The 20,920-nt window shown below is 38.0% G+C and overlaps 1 protein-coding gene across 10 annotated transcripts; it reads left to right on the top strand.

The window, feature by feature from the left end:
• The first annotated feature begins 818 nt into the window (after positions 1 to 818).
• On the top strand, positions 819 to 20,846 carry stx3a (syntaxin 3A). Of its 10 annotated transcripts, none has more exons than XM_039814469.1 (12): positions 819 to 1,227; positions 9,528 to 9,602; positions 9,699 to 9,798; positions 10,230 to 10,304; positions 10,474 to 10,544; positions 11,337 to 11,445; positions 11,536 to 11,609; positions 12,532 to 12,666; positions 13,358 to 13,468; positions 13,783 to 13,893; positions 16,911 to 17,030; positions 17,369 to 20,846. In XM_039814469.1, exons 1-11 carry the CDS (start codon positions 1,198 to 1,200, stop codon positions 16,998 to 17,000), a joined length of 981 nt encoding a protein of 326 aa, XP_039670403.1. In that variant the 5' UTR covers positions 819 to 1,197; the 3' UTR covers positions 17,001 to 17,030; positions 17,369 to 20,846. The 10 variants fall into 10 exon arrangements, 9 of the variants coding, with proteins under 9 accessions (XP_039670403.1, XP_039670402.1, XP_039670406.1 ...); XM_039814472.1 differs by lacking the exon at positions 16,911 to 17,030 and having other exon boundaries at positions 820 to 1,227; positions 20,003 to 20,094; positions 20,188 to 20,846; XM_039814468.1 differs by having other exon boundaries at positions 16,911 to 20,846.
• The last annotated feature ends 74 nt before the right edge of the window (positions 20,847 to 20,920 follow it).

A 20,920-nucleotide genomic window follows, 5' to 3' on the forward strand; every position in this document is an offset into this window, starting at 1 on the left:
AAGTGTTCCAAAATTTCATTAGACTTACAATCTTTTTAACCAATTATAACTGGAAAAGAAACAGCAGCCAGTTCCCACTCAGTCACAAGCTGTAATGAAACGTTACTTTATGGACGTTTATGGATGTGAACAAGGCCCCCCTCACTATAGCAAAGAGGTATACATATATCTAAAAGGATACCAACCCCTTTAGGCTCAAATAAAACGTGCATTTGGGTTGCACACAACTTAGTTTGCCTACGTTTTCTATTAAAATATATATATATATATATATATATATATATATATATATATATATATATATATATATAGTTCAATTATTTTCTCTTATCTGACCCATTATCATCATGAGTTTGCTCAAATTTGTAAAAACTCTGTTTGGCTGAGTTTAAAGCGATAACATGATGGTGTAGTTGATGTTTAATTCAATTAAAACTAATCTATTAGTATTTAATCTATTAAATCTACAACGTCTCTCTTGCTTTTACGTCTGTTTTGTATGACTGTTGTTTTTATTGTTATATTTTCATGAATTAAAAAAAAACAGTAAAAGAGAAGAGTAGTAGTAATGTGCACCCCAAGATCATTTTTGAAGATCCAATTTTCAAATCAGGGACAGTGTACATTGCATTCATCTGTCAATGTGCCAGATTTAATGGGGCATGTTCATCTGTTTTCCCTGGGCAAGTCGATGTTTACGTTGTTTTAATCAGTGAAGTAGTTAAAGTTGGTATCATCCCAGTAACACCTGAATGCAGCACTGATGCAGGTGGCTCAGGGCGTGGCTTCATCTCAGAGGACATGGGCTTGTCTGCGCATGCGTGAGCCAGAAAAGTGCGTTTTAGAATGATTACACGGAGAGACAGATTATACAGCTCTACACAACTGTTGTTTTAATCCCCTGGGCGAGGAGATTTAGCAAAGAAAAAACACTGGCTTTAAACCCAGCAGCCATATTGTATGGAAAAACGACGGAAAGACTCCTCTTTTCAGAAAGGTCGTGTTCTCAGACACATCTCTGTCAAGACTTTTCGGGACTTTAATTGTTTTTTCTTACTGGCGGCGGTGGGTTTCTTTCGGACATCTAGTTTGCCAGCTGGTTGAGGAATTCCGAGATTGGGACTAGTTTTTGAACCATTTAAAACAATATTGTGCTAATCTATTTGGTTTAAAGGTGTTAAATTAACTGTGTAAAACATGAAGGACCGATTGGAGCAACTTAAAGCGGTAAGTAGTGTCCAGGAAATGTTACCGTTTCTTACAATGTCTTTTTCTGTCTCCAGTAGCCTCTCTCTGTACACTTTAATGGCCCTCTGGAAACGTTTCTTCTAGGAAGAAATGAGAGGTTAAGATTAAACACATTTTATTTTTTACTATTTCCACTTTATCTTGAACACTTGACACAGTCATTTAACCCAATACCGTAGCCTACCATGTTGATGACCGTGATGATATTACTCATATGATGGAAGTAATAACACTGCAGGTTGGAAAGTGAGTTAATATAGGGATGTTAGGTGAAGGTGATTTAGTCCTACTGGATTTTTATTTATTTATTTTTTGGTTGTATGGTGTGACAATTAAGTGTCAGAGATGTATTGTAGAAGCCAAGCCGTATTCATTATATATTGTCATTGTTATAAGTTGAACTGTATCGCCAGATGTTATTTTAATAGGTGTATATTTAAATTGGTGCTCTCTTAAATATGATGAAGACCTGTGTGTGTTATATAGGCTACACCATATACTCTGCCTTAGCATTGGGCAGTCTACACATGAATCATTCTGCTTCCATTGACATTGACAGTTGCTATAAAAGATGATAAGATTAGTCGATTATTCAATTAATTCGAAAATTATGTGACTATGATGTTGATAACCGATTCATCGTTGAAGTAATTGATCATGCAAAACTTGTCAAAATACTCTGGTCCCATCGTCTCAAATGTGATGATTCGCTGCTTTTCTCTGTTTTATATCCATGTCAATTAAAAATCGTTGGGTTTGGGGCTGCTTGCGAGACAAAAACAAGAAATTTCAAGATGTCACCTTGCACTGTGGGAAATTTGGATGGATTTTTATAAAATGGTTAATCAACAATAACAGTGGAACATGTGTCACTTGCAGTCATGTTAACATATTAAACATATTAATTATAGTCAAATAAGAGAGTTTTAAACTTGATACAGGATCTACAAATGGGATAGATTCAACCACAATCCTCCTATACCTTTTTGTATTTAGCCATCACGGCCAGATTACAAATCTTTTACAGCAGCAACCATCCATTGTATTTATATTTTCCCTATTCAAAATTGAGTGAATACAATTGCTGGCCATGGGGATGAGGCCTTGATCCAGTTGTAACCCAAGTCGGGATGTGTTGTCATAGCTACCTGTAACTGCTGGCCAAATATTTGCTGTGTTTAACGTGCGGTATCCCCCAGGCGTCTGTAATCTCACACAGCTGGCTTCTTTTCAGGGAAAGGAAGTAGCCTACAGATAGCAAGTGAAGTGGGCCTGTCATTTGTCGGAAGGTTGACGGTAACACCTGTAACTCCTCTGTTTCTTTAGCTTTCTTCTTTATCCCCATTCACTCACCGCCTTTATTTTCCTCCTTGAGTTTCCTATCTAATGTGTAACTTGCTGGCAGTAATCGTGTGTGTGTGTGTGTGTTGTGTGTGTGTGTTGTGTGTTGTGTGTGTGTGTGTGTGTGTGTTGTGTGTGTGTTGTGTGTGTGTGTGTGAAAACAGGAGAAACGCTGAATTGTAGTTTCACCTGGAGCTATGGTCACATGTGATAGCTTATACTGCGTGGTGTTACAAGGCTTTGAATCGGTTAAAGGAAAACAAGATGACTGGTTGCTCTGTGTATTCATCCGTAGATCAAAACTGTGTGCTCTTAGTCAATTGGGGAAGACACAGGATAAACCACCAGGCAATCCAGGCACTCTAAAATATAAGAAAAAATAATAACAAGGAGGAAGGACATACAACATTACAAATCCTTTATTGTAGAGCTTGCTCAGACCATTTAAAAAAACAATAACATGAATTGATACTGTAGCCATATTTTCATATATTTATTTGAAGGCCGACGTTCACTTGACAGCAGTTTTCTGTATTTCCCTCATGGTATTTTATAAATATGTGCTCTTAGTCAAAGCCATATCCTCTTCAGTTCTGTGTGCAGTGTTTCCTCACACTGGCCTACAGGCCCGGTGGGCTACTGTTGTTACATTGCTTCCCTACCTGGCTCAGCTAGCAGCACAATGAATGGGGGGGGGAAACTGTGACTGAACTTAAATGGCTGCTTCTGTGACACGTGGAGTTTTTAAATCCCTTGTCAGATTTTAGCGTTGCATTAACACAAGTCCTGATGGAGTATTTTGGATTCTGTCACCATGCTGCTGTAAATCTGACCCCAGGTCTCTGTCCTGCTGCTGTTGTGCTTAGTGGCTCATTTTCTAAATCACCCCATGGGGAAATCTAGTGCATTGGGCTTCAACTAAGAATTATTTTTATTATTGATTGATAAATCTGCAGAGCATGTTCTGGATTTGTAGGTTGGTCTATAAAATGTCCAAAAGACATTGGAAAGTAATGATCACAATTTACTAAAGCCTTGCTTGTTTTGTCCGACCAACTCTCCAAAAATATTCACGTATCAAGATAGCTGCCGATTATTTCACTGTTCATCGACTAATTGATTATTTGACTAATTGTCGCATCTCTAAAAGTGTTCAAATTTTTCTTATTCTATATGAGCTCAGTTTAGACTTTATCTTTATCTTTATCTTTCTTGGCTCTCTAATTTCTCAACCTCAAGGTAAAGTGTATTGTCCAGTAGTGTATCGTCATTTATGATTCTCAGAGACAAAGTCTGACACTTAATCACCTCCCAGTTTCTTTAAGATGACAGTCACAGGAAAGATAGCGACGGAGGGTTGGACATTCAATGTGGCAATGACTGGAGTCAAACTTGCTGCTTTGTGTGTGCATAGTTTTGTACATGATAATAAATTATTCAGATCACTTTAGGCTTTTTTTCATTTTAGTTATTATGCTTGTATGAATGTATGCTCAACGTGTATTTTGCCGTAGTGTGCAGAGGCTGATAGGATGAGCTCAATTTTTGTGCATGCCAGTACATGTGGTTTTTAGTGCTTTATTGTTATAGCCATTGATTTGTTCACTCTTTACTCTTTTGCACATTTGATCTGACTTTCCAGAAAGACCAGTACAACACTGAACCAACCAATGGAACTCTGTGTTAGGAGAGCTAGTCAGTTTGTTGTGTTCAAGAGGCAGAGGACCACTATGTCTGCTTCATTGTAAAACCTTTATCTAGTCATTGCCTTATTGAGCTGAGTTATGCAACATGACATATGGTGCTTTGTATGCAGAACAAGCGTAATTAAGTGATTTGAATAAAGGGAACAAGACAGCATCCAACCTAACGTATCAATCGCTCATGCACTGATGTGTAGCGTTTGCTCTATTTTTCTTATTTTTATTCCATGATTACACAATGTTCATGTAACCAAAAAAAATCTAATTTGATGGATGGGTATTGCAGAAAATACTTTAAATTACTGGTTGATGTGAATGATCTTCACAGTACACACATGGCTTTTAAACATAGATATCTCACACTGCATCATGAAGGCTTGCACTGTGCATTAAAGAACTATAAGAATTATAATGTATATTTTATTAATCCCGCAAGGGGAAATTCCAATGTTTTCAGTCTGTTGTTCTTACACACAGGCCTGAATTACACACACATGCTCAGTACACATACATACATACATACATACATACATACATACATACATACATACATACATACATACATACAGGCACCCCGAGCAGTTGGGGTTCTGTGCCTTGCTCAAGGGGGGGTGACCTGGCATCTCTCCAGCTACCAGTTCACCACCATACTTCGGTCCATATGGGGACTTGAACCCAACTCTCTACAGACTGAGCTACTGCAACCCCCATGTAGTGGAGAGAAACAATAAAAGGTGTATGTATTATAAGTAACATTTGATCCAAAATTATAAAGCAAGTCTCTAACAGTAATAGGTGCCTCCAGGTTCAGTCATATGACGAGAAAGTGAGTTTAATGAGAAATGTTGTAAACGTTTTGGATAAAGTGATTACTTCTGTGTTCCCGTCAGTATCAAACTGTTGTTATATAGAAGCAAGTGCATGTGTGTGAGGCCTTTGTCTGTTCCACCCTTTCCCCTTATTTTTGCTGAATGAGAGACACTGGAAGGAAGTGAGTGCTTGTTCTTATCTCGCTGCTGCAGAAATGATTTGTGAGGGAGCATAATGTTAAGGTCAGATGGCTACAGCTGTATATTTGATAAATAACTCAGGAAGAGTTCTAAAAACAAGCAATGTGTCAGTGCGTGTGTCCAGGGAACTCTGTTCACAACTGTTGTTAGTTACAACAGCCTGAACCAAATGGCTACATTTGCAATTCAAATTTTATTTGAGGGGGTAGAAGTTTAAAGACCCAGCATTTCAACAGAAAGAACAATGTGCTGTTGCTTAAATGGAAGTTCCAAGTAGGACTGCAACTGGCAATTATTTTGATTATTGATTGATCTGCTTTATATTTTTTTCTTGATTAATCATTTTGTTTATAAAATGGTAAAAATCGGCCATAATGAAATCCACAGCCCAAGGCGTTGTATTACTTGTTTTATTTGATCAACCGTCCAAAACTCAGGAAAAAAACCATTCAATATCAAATGATAAAGAAAAACTGAAAAATAAATCCCATTTAAGAAGCTGCAGCAATGAAATTACACCATTAATCAATTATTAAAATAGATTGCGATACATTTTGATGCCAACTGACTACTCCATTAATCAACTAGGCTAATTGTTACAGCTCTAGCTCCAAGTTCCATTTATAATTATTGTATTGGGCATTGTGTAACTTAGAAACCAGGGTAGCCTACAGTGTAACTTCTTTCGAAAGTTCAAGAATAATTGAAGTTACAGAGTTATTATTTTAGTTCAGTGTTAATGAAGTGTAATATTGATATCTATTCATATTACTAGTTTAGAGGTTGAACTGAGTCATATGTGATATGAGAGAGCAGGGAAGTCGACAGGTGTGTTGGCTAACATTTTCCATGCCTTGACTTTGATCCAGGCGGACTTTCTGCAGGAAAGTCAAGTGTCAAGTATTACAACACAAAAAACATAACCTACTATGTGTTAAGAGTTTAGTCAGACAGCAACACTCGGTAGGTGTTCAGTGGAAACACATTTGTCTGTAAAATGCAGAAGTATTTAAAAGTTTACTTGAGCTTACTGTCCCCTTCCACTCATTGTTTCAGTCTTATTTCCTCCACCTAACACCGTCACAGCAGGGCCCTGTGATGTCTGTTTACACTGTGACTTTTAGCTTTGGTTTCTTTAAGTCAGTTCCTGGAGCCCGGCCCTAGTCGTTCACCCTGTAAATATTCACCAGCAGTGCTGAGCTCTTTGCGACCAACCTCTGGCACTGCCCTGTGTTTACTGACTCTACCTTGTGACATATATGATTTCAGTTGAGAAACTTTCTGATGTAATTTATTGGGTGTAGGCTGATTTAGGGTCAGACCAATATTACGCTGAGCTGATAACCAGGAAGCAATTTCATTAGTAAATGGCTTTTTCCACCCTGACAAGAAATACATTTCTGGAGAATTACTTAGTATTTTTGGCTAGTATTTTCACAAAATATCAGAATTCAGTCACAAGTATTGGCCTATAAAAACGCCATTGTAAGATGATCATAACAATGTTGATAATTTTGAACGTATTAATTGTGGTTATGATTTTTAGACTTGGGGCTGGGTATAAGAGCACAATATTTATGAGTGCTCACAGAAATGCATCCATATGGCACAATATCAAAAACTGTCAAGTATTAAAAGTTGGCATTGAATGCTTGATCAGATTCTTAGTTTTATTTACTTGTTCTTTGACTTATTCATGTTCTTTGATTCTAGAATTTCCTGATTTTGAAGAATAATAATTTAGCTAATTAAAGTCTTTTATATAGGCAAATTTCTTGGTCAATGCTGAGACGGAATTAAAGGAATAGTTGATTTCAGGAATTATTTTCATTCTTGTTGAGAGTGATATGAGAAGATTGATACCACTGTCATGCCTGTACTGTAAATATGAAGCCACAGCCAACAGCCGCTTAGCTTAGCATAGCTTAGCATAAAGACTGGGAACGGGGGGAAACAGCTTTCCTGGCTCGGTGCATAGGTAATAACATCTGCCAGCACCTCTAAAGTTCACAAGTTTGTTTCATCTGGTGAGTAGAGGGGTGAATACCTGAATATATGTGTTCGCTGAATGACAGGAGATGCTTGGACTGATACAGAAAATATGGTGTATTCATTTTTTTTATTTTTTTTATTACAGCTGCGTTGTTATGCTTGTTATGTTTTTGTTAATGGACTTCTGCTAATACAGACACCAGCTGAGCGAGACTGTGCGGCCTGCGTGTGGTTCATGACCTGCTTTTATCTTCTTGTCAACTTCATTTGTTGACTCCATCAATTTATTTTTATTATTTTGACTGGCCGCTTCCACACAGCAAAGTTAAAACCACAGAACTGCTCGAGTCAGTTGGCCCACAGAGCCCGTGAAGCCCTGCACCAGCAGTTATTCAAAGTTTATCAATATACAGAACGTGTCGCAAGTCTAAGCTGCACCAAATTTGAGATGACGCGTCAAGGGGTGCCTAGCAATACACCCGCTGAGTGTGAAGTTGATCGGATAAATGGTTCTCCAGATATTTGACAGACGCACTCACAGACAGCGATCCCTTCCTTTTTATAAAAAAATACATACATACATACATACATACATACATACATACATACATACATATACAAAAATAATCATTAAAAAACAGGTACAAAAATAATCATTAAACGGGTTAACATTCAATGTCATGTCAATTTTATTTATATAGCACCTTTTTTACATGTAAGTGCTTCACATAAAACAAAATACCACATTTACATTAAAACAATGCATGAATGGCAATAATAATACACTACAAGACAATCAACAAAAACAAGCAAGACAGTGCAACTATACACACACACACACGTGCACACTGTAATTAAACATTTTTTTTTTTTATATATCTCCAATACCGAAACTCAGGTTTTGTATTAGCACCAGTATTAAAACTTGAATTGATACCTAGCCTTATAATGGAAATAGGGCGTTCCCAAAGCATCAAATGACACAGAAACCATCAAGAACACAGGCTGTCTGATGGACACAGACAGGGCTGTGAATGAGATTCAAACAGAGATGGTTTGGGTCATGTTTTGGCCTGAGGTTAGTTTGTTTAACAGGATGTCTGTGTAATTGTTAACAACATAAGGTGCATTTATTCGGCATATTTATACCGGCTAAACAGCACTGAAAGTAAAAAATGTGTTTTTATTTTTAATTTGTCTCTAAAGGCAAGGCAAGTTGTTTGTAGACAACCATGCGATTTAAAGTTGTAATATGTAACTTTACCGCATTAAAATGTCTAAAAACGACTAGGTCGATGTTTAGATATTTTGTTGTGTACTTGCAATATCCCAAATATTTTTCAACAATGTTCAAACCCAGAGAAATCTGTAATTTTATTCAAGTTAATGGTCTGTATAATTTTGTCGCCTGTCAGTGGCGTCATATCCTTTGACTATGTGTCAGCGTTGTAGTTGTCTGCCATATATTGACTTTTACCCAGTTTTAGGCCATATTTTTAAGATGTTGTTTTTATATTCTAACCGGATGAAGGATTCCAGTCATCAGACGTCTGGATCACCAAACTTCATCTTTTGTTATTGTTTTGATTGAGACCCCTAGCGACAGAAAATTACATATTGTGCATTTATGTGCTTTGCATACAACCTAAAAAGGCATTAAAACAAGAATTAAAAGAAACACAAGGTTATATTAAAAAATTTGAGATGACGCGTCAAGGGGTGCCTGGCAATACACCCTCCGAGTGTGAAGTAGATCGGATAAATGATTCTCCAGATATTTGACAGACACACTCACAGACAGAGATTCCTTCCTTTATTTTTATATATATATATTCCAGATCGGCCCATCTGAGATTTCAGTTTCTCAAAGGCAGAGCAGGATACCCAGGGCTCGGTTTACACCTATCGCCATTTCTAGCCACTGGGGCACCATAGGCAGGCTGGGGGAATGCATATTAATGTTAAAAAACTTCAAAGTGAAATTTTCATGCCATAGGACCTTTTTAAGTAGAATTAAAATAAATAGAAGAATGAATAAAAAGTAGTGGTACAGAGGTGCCTGCTTTTATGTTTTTACCCTGGGGAACACAATGAACATCAGAATTTACCTTTAATCCAGCAGTGTTATACTTTTGAGCTTTAGCCAAGCGTGTAATACCCTTCACACATTATCTCTGGCCAGCTGAAAACACATAGTACTAGTCTGATACAGCTTTTACTTTTATTCTGTTAGACATGTGATCAAGATGATGACGAGGTGGAGATTGCTATGGACAACGCAGCCTTCATGGACGAATTCTTCTGTCAGGTCAGTGTTAATGTCAGTATTTGGGGGTTGTACTTCATTTGTCATTTCCATACATTTGATTAATGGTGTGTGTGTGTGTTTGTTTGTTTGTTTCAGATTGAGGACATCAGGAGCAGTATTGATAAAATTGATGAGAACGTGGCGGAAGTCAAAAAGCTTTTCTCGGTCATCCTGTCTGCTCCCACATCAGATCAGAGTGAGATACTAGCTTCTTCCTGTACCTGCTCCTTTTTTCTTTCTTCTGCTATTGTATTCACTTTAGCCCACTTACTTAGAGTCGTATTAAGGGTATTTTTCTCTCCTAACCTTATTTACAAATTGAATTTAAAAAGACTTTTGTTAAGAGGAACTAAAAAAAGCCATTTTTCACTATAATTTGAGTCAGTATGCTATATAGTTGTACCCAGTCATTAAGTAATTTTTCTAAGCAACATTAATACAAATGTCAATTTTTTAGCTGCACTAGTTTGAAAATTCAGAAAATTGACTTTGCCTAGCATAATTTATTTATCTTGATTTGAAAACATTATCAGTTTTTGCATCAATTTGTACTTGCAATAAGTGTGTTTCTCTAACCCCATTGCTCACACTCAAAGCTGTTTATTGCCACGTCTCTTCATTTTCTAGAAACACAGGATGATTTGGAGGCAATCACCAATGACATAAAGAAGATGGCCAACAATGCAAGAAACAAACTCAAGAGTGAGCGCACACACACACACACACACACACACACACACACACACACACACACACACACACACACACACACACACACACACACCACAAGTCAATGTCAATGTTGTTGAGAAATTGATGTGAAGTTGATTTTAAGCTGAATCATAAATCAGTAGTTTGGATTGCTTCCCAGCCATTGAGAGGAATCTGGAGGCAGAGGAGCAGGAGAGGGTGTCGGCTGACATGCGAATACGTAAATCACAGGTAAATAATGTCCAGCTGAAGTTTTTCTTCTAAAATTCAAATTCAACAGGCTTACATGCATTTGCATGACCATATATGGATACATCACTGCCAAAGCACTAAATGAATACTAAAAATCTACAATATATTCAGAAAAAATTTAACACAAGGGGAAGAGAAGAAAAAACTCAAGGTCTACATGTATGTAATATTTCAAAATTAAAATTCAGAATAGAGCTTTTAAAACAGCAACAGCAAATTTTAAACATTTTACTTATTCTTATTACCGTCTCCAAGGAGGTTATGTTTTCGGTTCAGTTTGTCCATTTGTTTTTTTGTTGGTTTGTTTTTCTGTCAGCAGGATTACAGAAGAACTACTGGCCCAATTTTCATAAAACTAGGTGAAAGGGTGTAGCATGGGCCAAGGAAGAACCCTTTACATTTTGGAGCGGATCCGAAACACAGGGCAGACACACAACTTATTTTTCACTTTCGTTAACATTGGGTGATATGGCGTTTAGGCTGCATTCATATGGTGTCGGAATAATTGGAAAAATGAGTTCCCGACTGGGAAAATTTACACTGCATTAACATTGCGAGGTAGGGCATGCTTGGCAGATGTCTGTGCTCTCAGAGTGCGCTTCTAGTTATTATTTTTAACATGAGCAAAAGTTTGTTTCTCTTTGACATTGAAAAAAATAATAGCTTTTCATTTGTCAAATATGCATCTTATGTCTGATTTGAGACAAATTGCCATTACATCCACCAAGATTACTTCTGTACTAACTCACTTTTCCCCCTGTTGTCTCCCAGCATGCAGTGCTGTCCAGGAAGTTTGTGGAGGTAATGACAAAGTATAATGAAGCCCAGGTGGACTTCAGGGAGAGGAGTAAAGGACGTATTCAGAGACAACTAGAGATCAGTGAGTGACGGCCATAAAGTCATATGATGGTTCCACAATGTTCTTTGTGGTTAACTTTTTCCTTTTCTGTCCTTTCCTTTTTCTGTCCAGCTGGAAAAGCAACAACAGATGAGGAACTGGAGGAGATGTTGGAGAGTGGCAATGCTGCTGTGTTTACTGCAGGGGTAAGTGTGTGTGTGTGTGTGTGTGTGTGTGTGTGTGTGTGTGTGTGTGTGTGTGTGTGTGTGTGTGTGTGTGTGTGTGTGTGTGTGTGTGTGTGTGTGTGTGTGTGTGTGTGTGTGTGTGTGTGTGTGTGTGTGTGTGTGTGTGTGTGTGTGTGTGTGTGTGTGTGTGTGTGTGTGTGTGTGTGTGTGTGTGTGTGCATGCATTATTTTTAGCTGCTTGAAACAGCTGAGAAGGTGAATGTTTCTAGTATAGTTTGGGAAGAATTTCTTACACAAGGATATACGACTCAACTTTTGATAACAACCTAATGTCTCGCATGCCTTTAGAACCTGAGCAAACCTGACCATGATGTAAATAGAAAGGGTAACTCAGCACAGTGATACAGCATTAATCAGTTATGATTAAAAACACATTTAAACATTTCATTAGTTGTCTGAGGTGGGTTACCACTGGAAGGTTGGTGTAGCCCTTTTGTATACAGTAAATGTACTGTAGCGCTTTTATTCCAAGTGCTCTAAGAGTTCGGAGCCAGGAATTGAACCACTGACCGTGCAATTATTGGATTCTACCTACTGAGCCACAGCCACCCCCAATATATCTAAACTTCTTCTTATGCTTACACTGGTAGCCAGGTTTTATAAAATGAACTGTCCTTTCCTTTTAATGTATTTTAAGTTTTTGAGAAGATTTTTTATATTTCTCTGCATCACTGTGAGATGCACTCATTTTCACTTCTTTCACATTCTTCACTGCAAACTTAACCAGATGATAGCCAATCTCTATCAGCCACATGTAAAGGAAATGAAGATGAAAAATTAAATGTGACACAGGGACATACTGTATCTTCATCAAGACTTTTTTGTGTGTGCATGTTGTCTGAACTGGTCCTAAGTAGTAACAATAACCCTCTCCTCTCCACAGATTGTGGATGCTGGGGTCTCTAAACAAGCCCTGAGTGAGATTGAAGCCAGACACAAAGACATTGTCCGTCTGGAAAGTAGCATCAAGGAGCTGCATGATATGTTTGTAGACATTGCAATGCTGGTGGAGAGCCAGGTACACTCCTCCACTTTCCCATCATTTCGTCCACCCGTCAATTACTTTAGGAACTTCGCATCTATTTCATTCATTCGTTCACTCATTCTGAACCTTTTCCCATGGTTTTGTGTTCAATCCTGACTTTGTCTCCTGTTTATCTCTCTTCCTGTCTCCACTGTGTCTGCATCTGTTTCCTCTTTTTCAGCTCCATGCCTTCCTTACTCCTCTCTTTACTCTCTTCTGCCACTGCCACCTCCATCTCATCACCCAATTGTAAAATGTACAAATAAAGCATCATTATAGACATGAGAGCAGACTTCACACTAGAATGTATACAAACACATATTGTTGATTAGTCAGTCACTGTGTGTGTATGCTTACATAAGTCTAACCACATATTTCTTACTGCTTAAACCATGCTTTCTGAGGGAAAGGCTTGTTTGAGGTAAGGGCCACGCTTCTGCTGTTTGTATTGTGTGATTTTCCCACGAAACTCTTTGTTTTCTTAACCTTTTTTATTTCCAGCTTTTAGTTTTGAAGAGGTTTGTTGTTCCAAAATAAATTTCAGCGTTAACATAAATATGAATGCTTCTCCCTGACATTCAAAACAAAACTCATGGAGTCATCATTGAAGCTGAAACCCGATGCATTACTGTGTATTTAAACCAATGGTTGCTCTGTATCTTATTGATTGTTGTGTGTTTTTCAGGGTGACATAGTTGACAACATAGAGCAGAATGTATCCAAGTCAGTGGACCACATAACAGTGGCTAAGGAACAGACCAAAAAAGCTGTAAGGCATCAGACCAAAGCACGCAAGGTAATGTAATTCAGCCAACTGCTGCATCAGTCTGCTTGTGACAACTTCCTTTTTTCTGCCTACTTTCTGGACACACTTTGACACATTTAAACCACACAATGTGCATACAGATTGTACTCCCTCGCCCTGCAGACACATCAGCAATCACAAACAACTGCTGCATTTTGTGCTTCACTTTTTGTTTCTCTCTCTCTCTCTCTCTCTCTCTCTCTCTCTCTCTCTCTCTCTCTCTTTCTCTCTCTCTCTCTCTCTCTCTCGTTGTTTAACTTCTTTTGTTGCTTTTCGGCACCTCTGACGTTGTGGCCCCATGTTAGGGTGGAATGATTGACAGGATTGAGAGCAACATGGACCAGTCAGTGGGCTTTGTGGAGCGGGCCGTAGCAGACACTAAAAAAGCTGCAAAGTTTCAGCAAGAAGCTCGTCGTGTGAGTGACCACAGTCTGGAGAAGGAGCAGTCAGGTTTCCCAAAAGCAACGGAAATAGTTTTATTTTATCATTTACAATAGAGGAGCGATGACCCTGAGATCAATGCTATTCAAATTTAAATACAAGGTTGTTGTTTTTTTGCTTTACAAGCAGTACAAATAAGAGAGAAATAGGAAAAATGAAATGGACAAAATTTGGTGCCACAGGACAAAGATGTAGTCAGAGTTCACAAGCCTGGCCATGTGTTAGAATATGATTAGGTGACTTAAAGTGCCCATATTATGAAAAAATCACTTTTTCTGGGATTTGGGGTGTTCTTTTGTGTCTCTGGTGCTTCCACACATACAAACTTTGAAAAAAATCCATCCATGCTGTTTTGAGTGAGATACGGTTTCTGAATGTGTCCTGCCTTCAGTCTCCTAGTGAGCTGTTCAAAATCGGCTCGGACTGTGACGTCACAGTCCGAAATGAGCTGGCTAACCGCAACCGTTAGCTTGTAGCGTTAGCATTAGCATGCTAACGCTAATGCTAACACTAGCATGGTACCTCGTTCTCAATAGCAAAGCACTGCTACAACACACACAAGTTCACCATAATCTACAAAAGAACTACTTACATGTGCGCCCTCATTTAGAAGTCTCCCAGCTAATCCTGCCTTGTAACTGGCTGAAGTTGGAGAAACAGTCTTTTACTTCTATGGAGCTAGCTAGCTGACATGATCTACATCTGAGCTACTGAGCATGTGCGAGTGCAATCAAAGATAGTACAGAAGAAGAAAAGAGGTCTCACTCTGTAGCTAAAACAGACACCAGGTGAAAAGAGGATCTACAGCAGTGAGAGAGAGCTGTGCAGTACAACAAAAATATGGTGTTTTTTGAAAATTAAACCATGTAAACCTATTCTGGTACAACCTTAAAATACAATTATGAACCTGAAAATGAGTATAATATGGGCGCTTTAATCCATGTTATTCTGATCAACTTGAGCCAATCCGAATATGCACCTGGGATGTCAAAGATGCTTCCTGACAGTGTTGAGCAGTGGTTAATGGTTATTGCTCAGGCTACATCGACACATGAGACTGCACGATCTTAGATCATACACATGTCAACAATGGTTCCCGACATAGAACAAACAACACAGCATGAAACATTACAGCTACCCTCAATGATTTTTGCACAGATAAGCAAAATCGCAGGGTTGGCCTTGCTCAACTTTTGCAGCAACGCAATGTGGCGATAATTTGTTAGGCACAGTGTCGGCGAATCAAATACAAGCAAGCACATGTTCCTGGTGCATTACTTTGTAATAATAATGCTGTATTTCTAAGGTTTACCTTAACAAAAGATTAAATGATTATTATTATTGTTCTGCTGTGCAGTATTTTAGCATATGATAACCCTTCAAACTCATGAATCTGTTACTCAACTGTGCTTCCTGGATCGCTTTTCATAATGACACCAGTATCTAACATACTGTTATCTGTCTTAAAGTTCAGTTATATTATGAAATATGGAAAGAACTGGAATTCCTCTTTATCACAGAGATGCTTTTGGGAAACTTGCCTGACAACATGTAGACCATCCCCACCATCAAGACCCTGATCTTCACCTTAATCCTGACTGTGATGACTTGTGATGACTCATAACCCTCCTACCTGCTCTGTTCCTGAACCTCAACCACCCTGTGGACATGTGGATCCCTGTGCTTTGAAAACCAAGACCACACACACACACACACACACACACACACACACACACACACACACACACACACACACACACACACACACACACACACACACACACACACACACACACACACACACACACCAAACGCTGACAGCTTCGACACTCTTCTCTCTCTTGTCTTTCTCTTCACCTTTAACCTTATTTTTCTCTTTGTTTACAGTTGGTTCATTGCTACTGCATTATTCTTCGGTTTTGCCTGTTTGAAGATATTGTTCATTAGATTAAGCTGTTAAAGCATGTGTGTGAAAACATTGGTTAACATAAAATCAACACTGTTACACCAAGACAAAACTGGTTTAACTGGTTTAGACTTTACCAAGATTGGTGCACTGAGTTTGTGCTGTAACCAAGCTACAAGGAGAATTTATGAAATTTGATACAGCCATTGTTGCCATACACTGTACATATTCCCTCATTCAAAACTAGTACACAAACACTTTCGCCACATAAATTGCCGATTTCCGCACAAAATATGCGGTGCTTGTATGATTTCATAATCTCTGCATTTTCGTTGCAAAAAAGTTGAAAAAATGTTGCGTTTACTTCACACAAGAGTACCCATTTTCCCCTGTTGCCATGGGAACGTTATGAAGTGATTTAATTACGCGACGTGAACATCATCGAAAAGCAGGTGTTGGAGGTTGAATTTGACATGTACTTTTGAGTCTCTTAAGTTGGTATCCAATAAGAAAGCTATCTTAATATCTGATGTCTACTCAAATTTCTGTGTTTAAGTGCTCCTGCTGTCTATATTTTTAACGATTTTTGAAAGTCTGTCTCTTTTGTATCTTTTATTTCCCTCTGTTTAGACTATTACTTTTATTTTTACTTTAATATTATATTATTTGTATAGATTTTTGTATCGTATTTGTTTACTTATTGCAATGACTGAATATCTGTAAACTATTTTTGGAAATTAAGTTTTAAAAAAAGCAGGGGGTTGGGGGAATCACTTTTTCTTCTCTTTTTCATCAAACCGCATTTTTTGCAAGTTCCCGCATTTTTTGCAAGTTCCCGCAATTTCATCACATAAAATTGCATAAATATCCCGCATATTCCATCGCATTTTTTAAGAAAACGTGCCGCATAATCAAGGATTTTTGCCCGCAACAATCACAAAAAAACTCTGTTTTTCTGGAAGGACTGTATACGACTTACAGTAGTAGATTGCATAGTTGCACAAATGAAGCATATACAGTACTTATTGTTGTTTCCCACTGAGACTGGTCCTGATGGAGCTGTATGTACTTGGTTGTTCCCAACAGAAAATGGTGATAATAGTGGTGGTTGTGCTCATTTTGCTGGCCATTCTAGCTCTCATAATCGGGTTGTCAGTGGGATTGAAGGGAAGCTGATGAGCTATTTGACTAAGAGGAGAGCTAAGGGTGAGTAACTCAAAGCAAATAAGCTCTGTAGTACCTCAATGGGTGGTTATGAAGCATGCTTTGTAAAAGGGTTTGCACGCTCTTTTCCGTGTGTGTGTGTGCGCGTGTGTGCGTGTGCGTTCACAGGGCTTGCTCGAGGTGTGTTTGTGTGTATTTGAAGTTCTTGGGTGTGTGTTTTTCTCCTATTCTGCAGCACTTGCTTCTGGTTAATGCTGAACAAACAAAGCAATGCTAGAAGTATGTTACAGTTTCAGCTGGTGTTTGGTCTGTGGGCTCCTTTCAATGCTCTTGTTCCCCATCATTAACACTATTCTCTCTATGTGTCTCCCTCTCTGTAGAAGATGATCATAATCGGTGTAGTCTGTACTGTCGTTGTTCTCATCCTCCTCATCATCATCCTCACCCAGACACTATAACAGGACTGCCAGCATTATCAGTTTATTCATCATCCACTCCATCATATCCTCCTTCAGCAAAAAAATTATTCTGATCACTCCATATGGATATGATCATATTTAACCCGCAGATGTACAACAAGAAAACTTTTGTCCAATCAGATCTGTCCTTTCCTGGTCTGTAAGGATATTTTTGACTCCCTTGGGTGGCTTGGACAGTTTGAGGATGTTGTGCTGCAAATGAGGAAATGAAACTGAAGCTGACATGAGGTACAATACCTGTTGTATCTCTGCGGAGGGGAAAAGAGAATTGAAAAATAACCGATCATAATGTCACTAAACCTTTCACTGTCCAACATACAATGCCAAAGAATCAGCCTGGAATTGTTTGTCATCTTAAACTGATTTTAATGTCCAGGAAGTGGGACCCTTGTGAAGCCTTGTAGAAGCACATCATCTCCCTTATCATTAATTCTTGCCTTTATGAGCCTTGACACATTTTGTGATTGAAAAGCGAGCTATTGTATGTTCACTGTATTGGGATTTTGTTGGTTTTAGGAGGTGTTCCATCACTTTCACATTTCAAAATATGTCTATTTCTGTAATTAAGATCAGATGATCATGTGAATAATATAATTATTATTTTGTGTGTAGTCGATATATCTAGCATTCAGTATGGCTCGGTTCTTTAACTTGAAGAGGATGGGTGTGCTCACTTATGACTCTATAGTTTGTAAAGCCCAGTGGTTCTTATTTTAAATATGAAGGATGGTGCTTACAGAAACACATTTCATGGACAGGTGGAGCTAAGATATGCAAACAATATATGATAAACATGCATTCATTGCTTTAAGATTATCCAAACACTTTGAGAAATTCCTCATGTGTTTTGTATTTCTGCTAAGTTTGTAACAATGTTAGCCATCTTGACCTTCTACATATTATTTATAGACATGATTGCCTCCCCTTTTAAAATGTTTTATTGCCAAAGAGAGTCAGGTAGTAAGACTATTTCAATTTCAGTGCCAGAATAGTCTAATAAGTAAGTAAAAGTATTCTATTTATTATATGTTTTGATGACGTTGCAACATAAGGATATAGTGTAAGTGGACACTCTAACTTACAGTAAGGCCTTCCAGACTGCTGGCTCCTTACTGGTGTGATATGCATTTCCTGGCATATTTTTTATACAAGTCAGTAAAAAGAATTTCAGTCAACTTTACACTTCATTTGCTAGTTTATTAGGCACAAATATATGAAACCAATGCATTCTAATACACCAGCCCTGCAATAAATCCTATTGTCATGAAGGTAACAATGTAAATGTTTTGTTTAAAGAGCTTTAGAGATAGGTTTGTTGTAAACCAACATATGTCGTTGGTACCGAGTTCAACCTCCAAAGAAACCGTAAAGCACATATCTAAAGCAGTTTCAACAAAACTGTACATGATAACGCAATGATGAAAAATCAGTAAATACTTTATCTAGCCCTGACAAAATCAAATGTTATGTTACATATGTCAATTAACCAAAACAAATGCAGAAAGGATTAATTGCAGGGCTGTTCTATTAGACTGCATTAGTTTTTCATGTAGCTATGTGTGACTAATAAATTGGCTTTAACTGGTTGGTAACCATCATTTCAGTAGGTCATTTTTTCTTGGAAGAGGGAATATGTCACACAGTTTATTGAACCACAGTGCACATGTCACCCAGAGGCTTTAATATGGCAATTAAAGCAGGTGAATTCAGCTGTGCATACACTACACACATACATACACTATTTCCACTAATTAAAGAGACCGGTATTGAACACATGTAGGGGTTTTGTAGTGCAAAGACGTAATTTGTAAAAATGTCCTGTGCATTATGAGGGCCGCTATCACTGAGGGAAGTCTTTGTTTCTGTTAGACCAGAGCCTGAATGGTTCCTTTTGATTCTGGTTGTGCAGTGAGCACTTGAAAGTGAGAGCCCTCCCCAGCTTGGTCTTTTGAACACACCGTCTGCTCTTGTGGCTTCTTCTGCCCTTGACTGTTCAATGCTAATGTTTCTATCCAAGCCTTTTTCTTCACACCACTTTAGCCATCAGTATGGGCTACAATAAGAGAAGGAGGAGAACGCTGAAGCTGTTGTACACTGTTTTAAATTAAGACGTCACAGATTTTATTAAAAATTAAAGATTTTATGTTTTTTAATGACTTGGTTCCTTTGTGAGTGACAGAAGGTAAATGTGTAACTGAATTTTTTAACTTTTTGATGACCGTGTTATGGAGGAGCAGTGTAAATGTTTTTTATGGGATGGTAGTAGCTGTTGTCAGCAGATTTTTGATACAGCATGTTAACCACTGTGTTGCAAAGTACAGTTTTTAAAGACAAGTGTCAAAGAGGAGGTAAGTTTTTCACCTTTCCTCTCTCTTTATACACACACACACACACACCCTAATCTCTTGTGACCCTTTGTTCTCCTTTTTATCAATCATTTCCTCACGCCAGTGTCCTTTTAATGTGAATAATTGTAAAGCCTAATTCCAGTGACTGCTGCCTTCTGACTCCTATTTTCTTTTATTAAATCTACAGAAAAAGATGATGATTACATTGTGCTGTTCCATCATTGGAATCGTTGTGTTCTCCTATATCTACAGCTTCTTCTCATGAAAGGTTTTACACAGGTAAAACACCTGCATCGGCCTTTAACACTATGAATTCAGTTCTTTCACGTTGTGTTGAAATAATGTCATATTTTTTGTCTGTGTTGTTTAAAGGGAAGAGACAAACAAAGTTTCCTGAGGTGCTCCCCAGTTTTACCCTGACCAATATTTGAATGTTTTCAAATGTAATAAAGTAGCCTATATTCAAAAAAGATTTTAAAAAAAAACATAACATCCCTGTGCACTTAACCTTTTATTAATCATTTGAATTTAAATTATTTTCTCGCTGTATACAGTGTTTGAAAATGTGTTATAAATGTGTAGATTTTTCTCAGTCTGCCTGTTCATAACCAGATGGCTCAACATGTGACTTATAATCATTTTGGACCACTCTGATCGACTGTAGTCTACCGCCCCCTGGTGGTGCATAGAAGGAGTCATATTTATTTATTATCAGGAAATTATTTCAAAGGAACTTCGTAAAAATGCATGAAGATGATTAAGCTTGTTTTTGTTTGCTGTTTTTGGCTCTAAAAGACCATTCATGATCATAAACCTAATTGTGCTCTGTTAAAAAATATCCAATTAAGTAGTATTTTCTGACTTATTTTTTTCGTCATAATTTGAATAAATTGTGTGTGATTTTGTTGTGTGTGATCTGTCTGTATGCGTCTGCTGAAATGCTTGATGGTCTTTTCTGCCACTCGCTCACTGGCTGTGTCAACCCAGAAAAGCCTGTTATGTAATAAAAGATTTCTGTGCGTTGTACCAAGTGCTGGTGTGTGCCTGGCTTCTTGTGATAGCGGTTTGTACATGACTCAGCTTGCATGCATGGGGACTGGCTTCC

The sequence above is a fragment of the Perca fluviatilis genome, chromosome 10 (genome assembly GCF_010015445.1).
Source record: "Perca fluviatilis chromosome 10, GENO_Pfluv_1.0, whole genome shotgun sequence".
Lineage (NCBI taxonomy): Eukaryota > Metazoa > Chordata > Actinopteri > Perciformes > Percidae > Perca > Perca fluviatilis.

Bases quoted from the DNA above. Each gene is read 5' to 3' on its own strand.
- stx3a (XM_039814468.1), top strand. From the start codon at position 1,198: ATGAAGGACCGATTGGAGCAACTTAAAGCG. The intron at 11,446-11,535 runs GTGAGTGACGGC...TTTTCTGTCCAG, and splicing joins TCAGAGACAACTAGAGATCA to CTGGAAAAGCAACAACAGAT. The intron at 13,894-16,910 runs GTGAGTGACCAC...TGTTCCCAACAG, and splicing joins TTCAGCAAGAAGCTCGTCGT to AAAATGGTGATAATAGTGGT.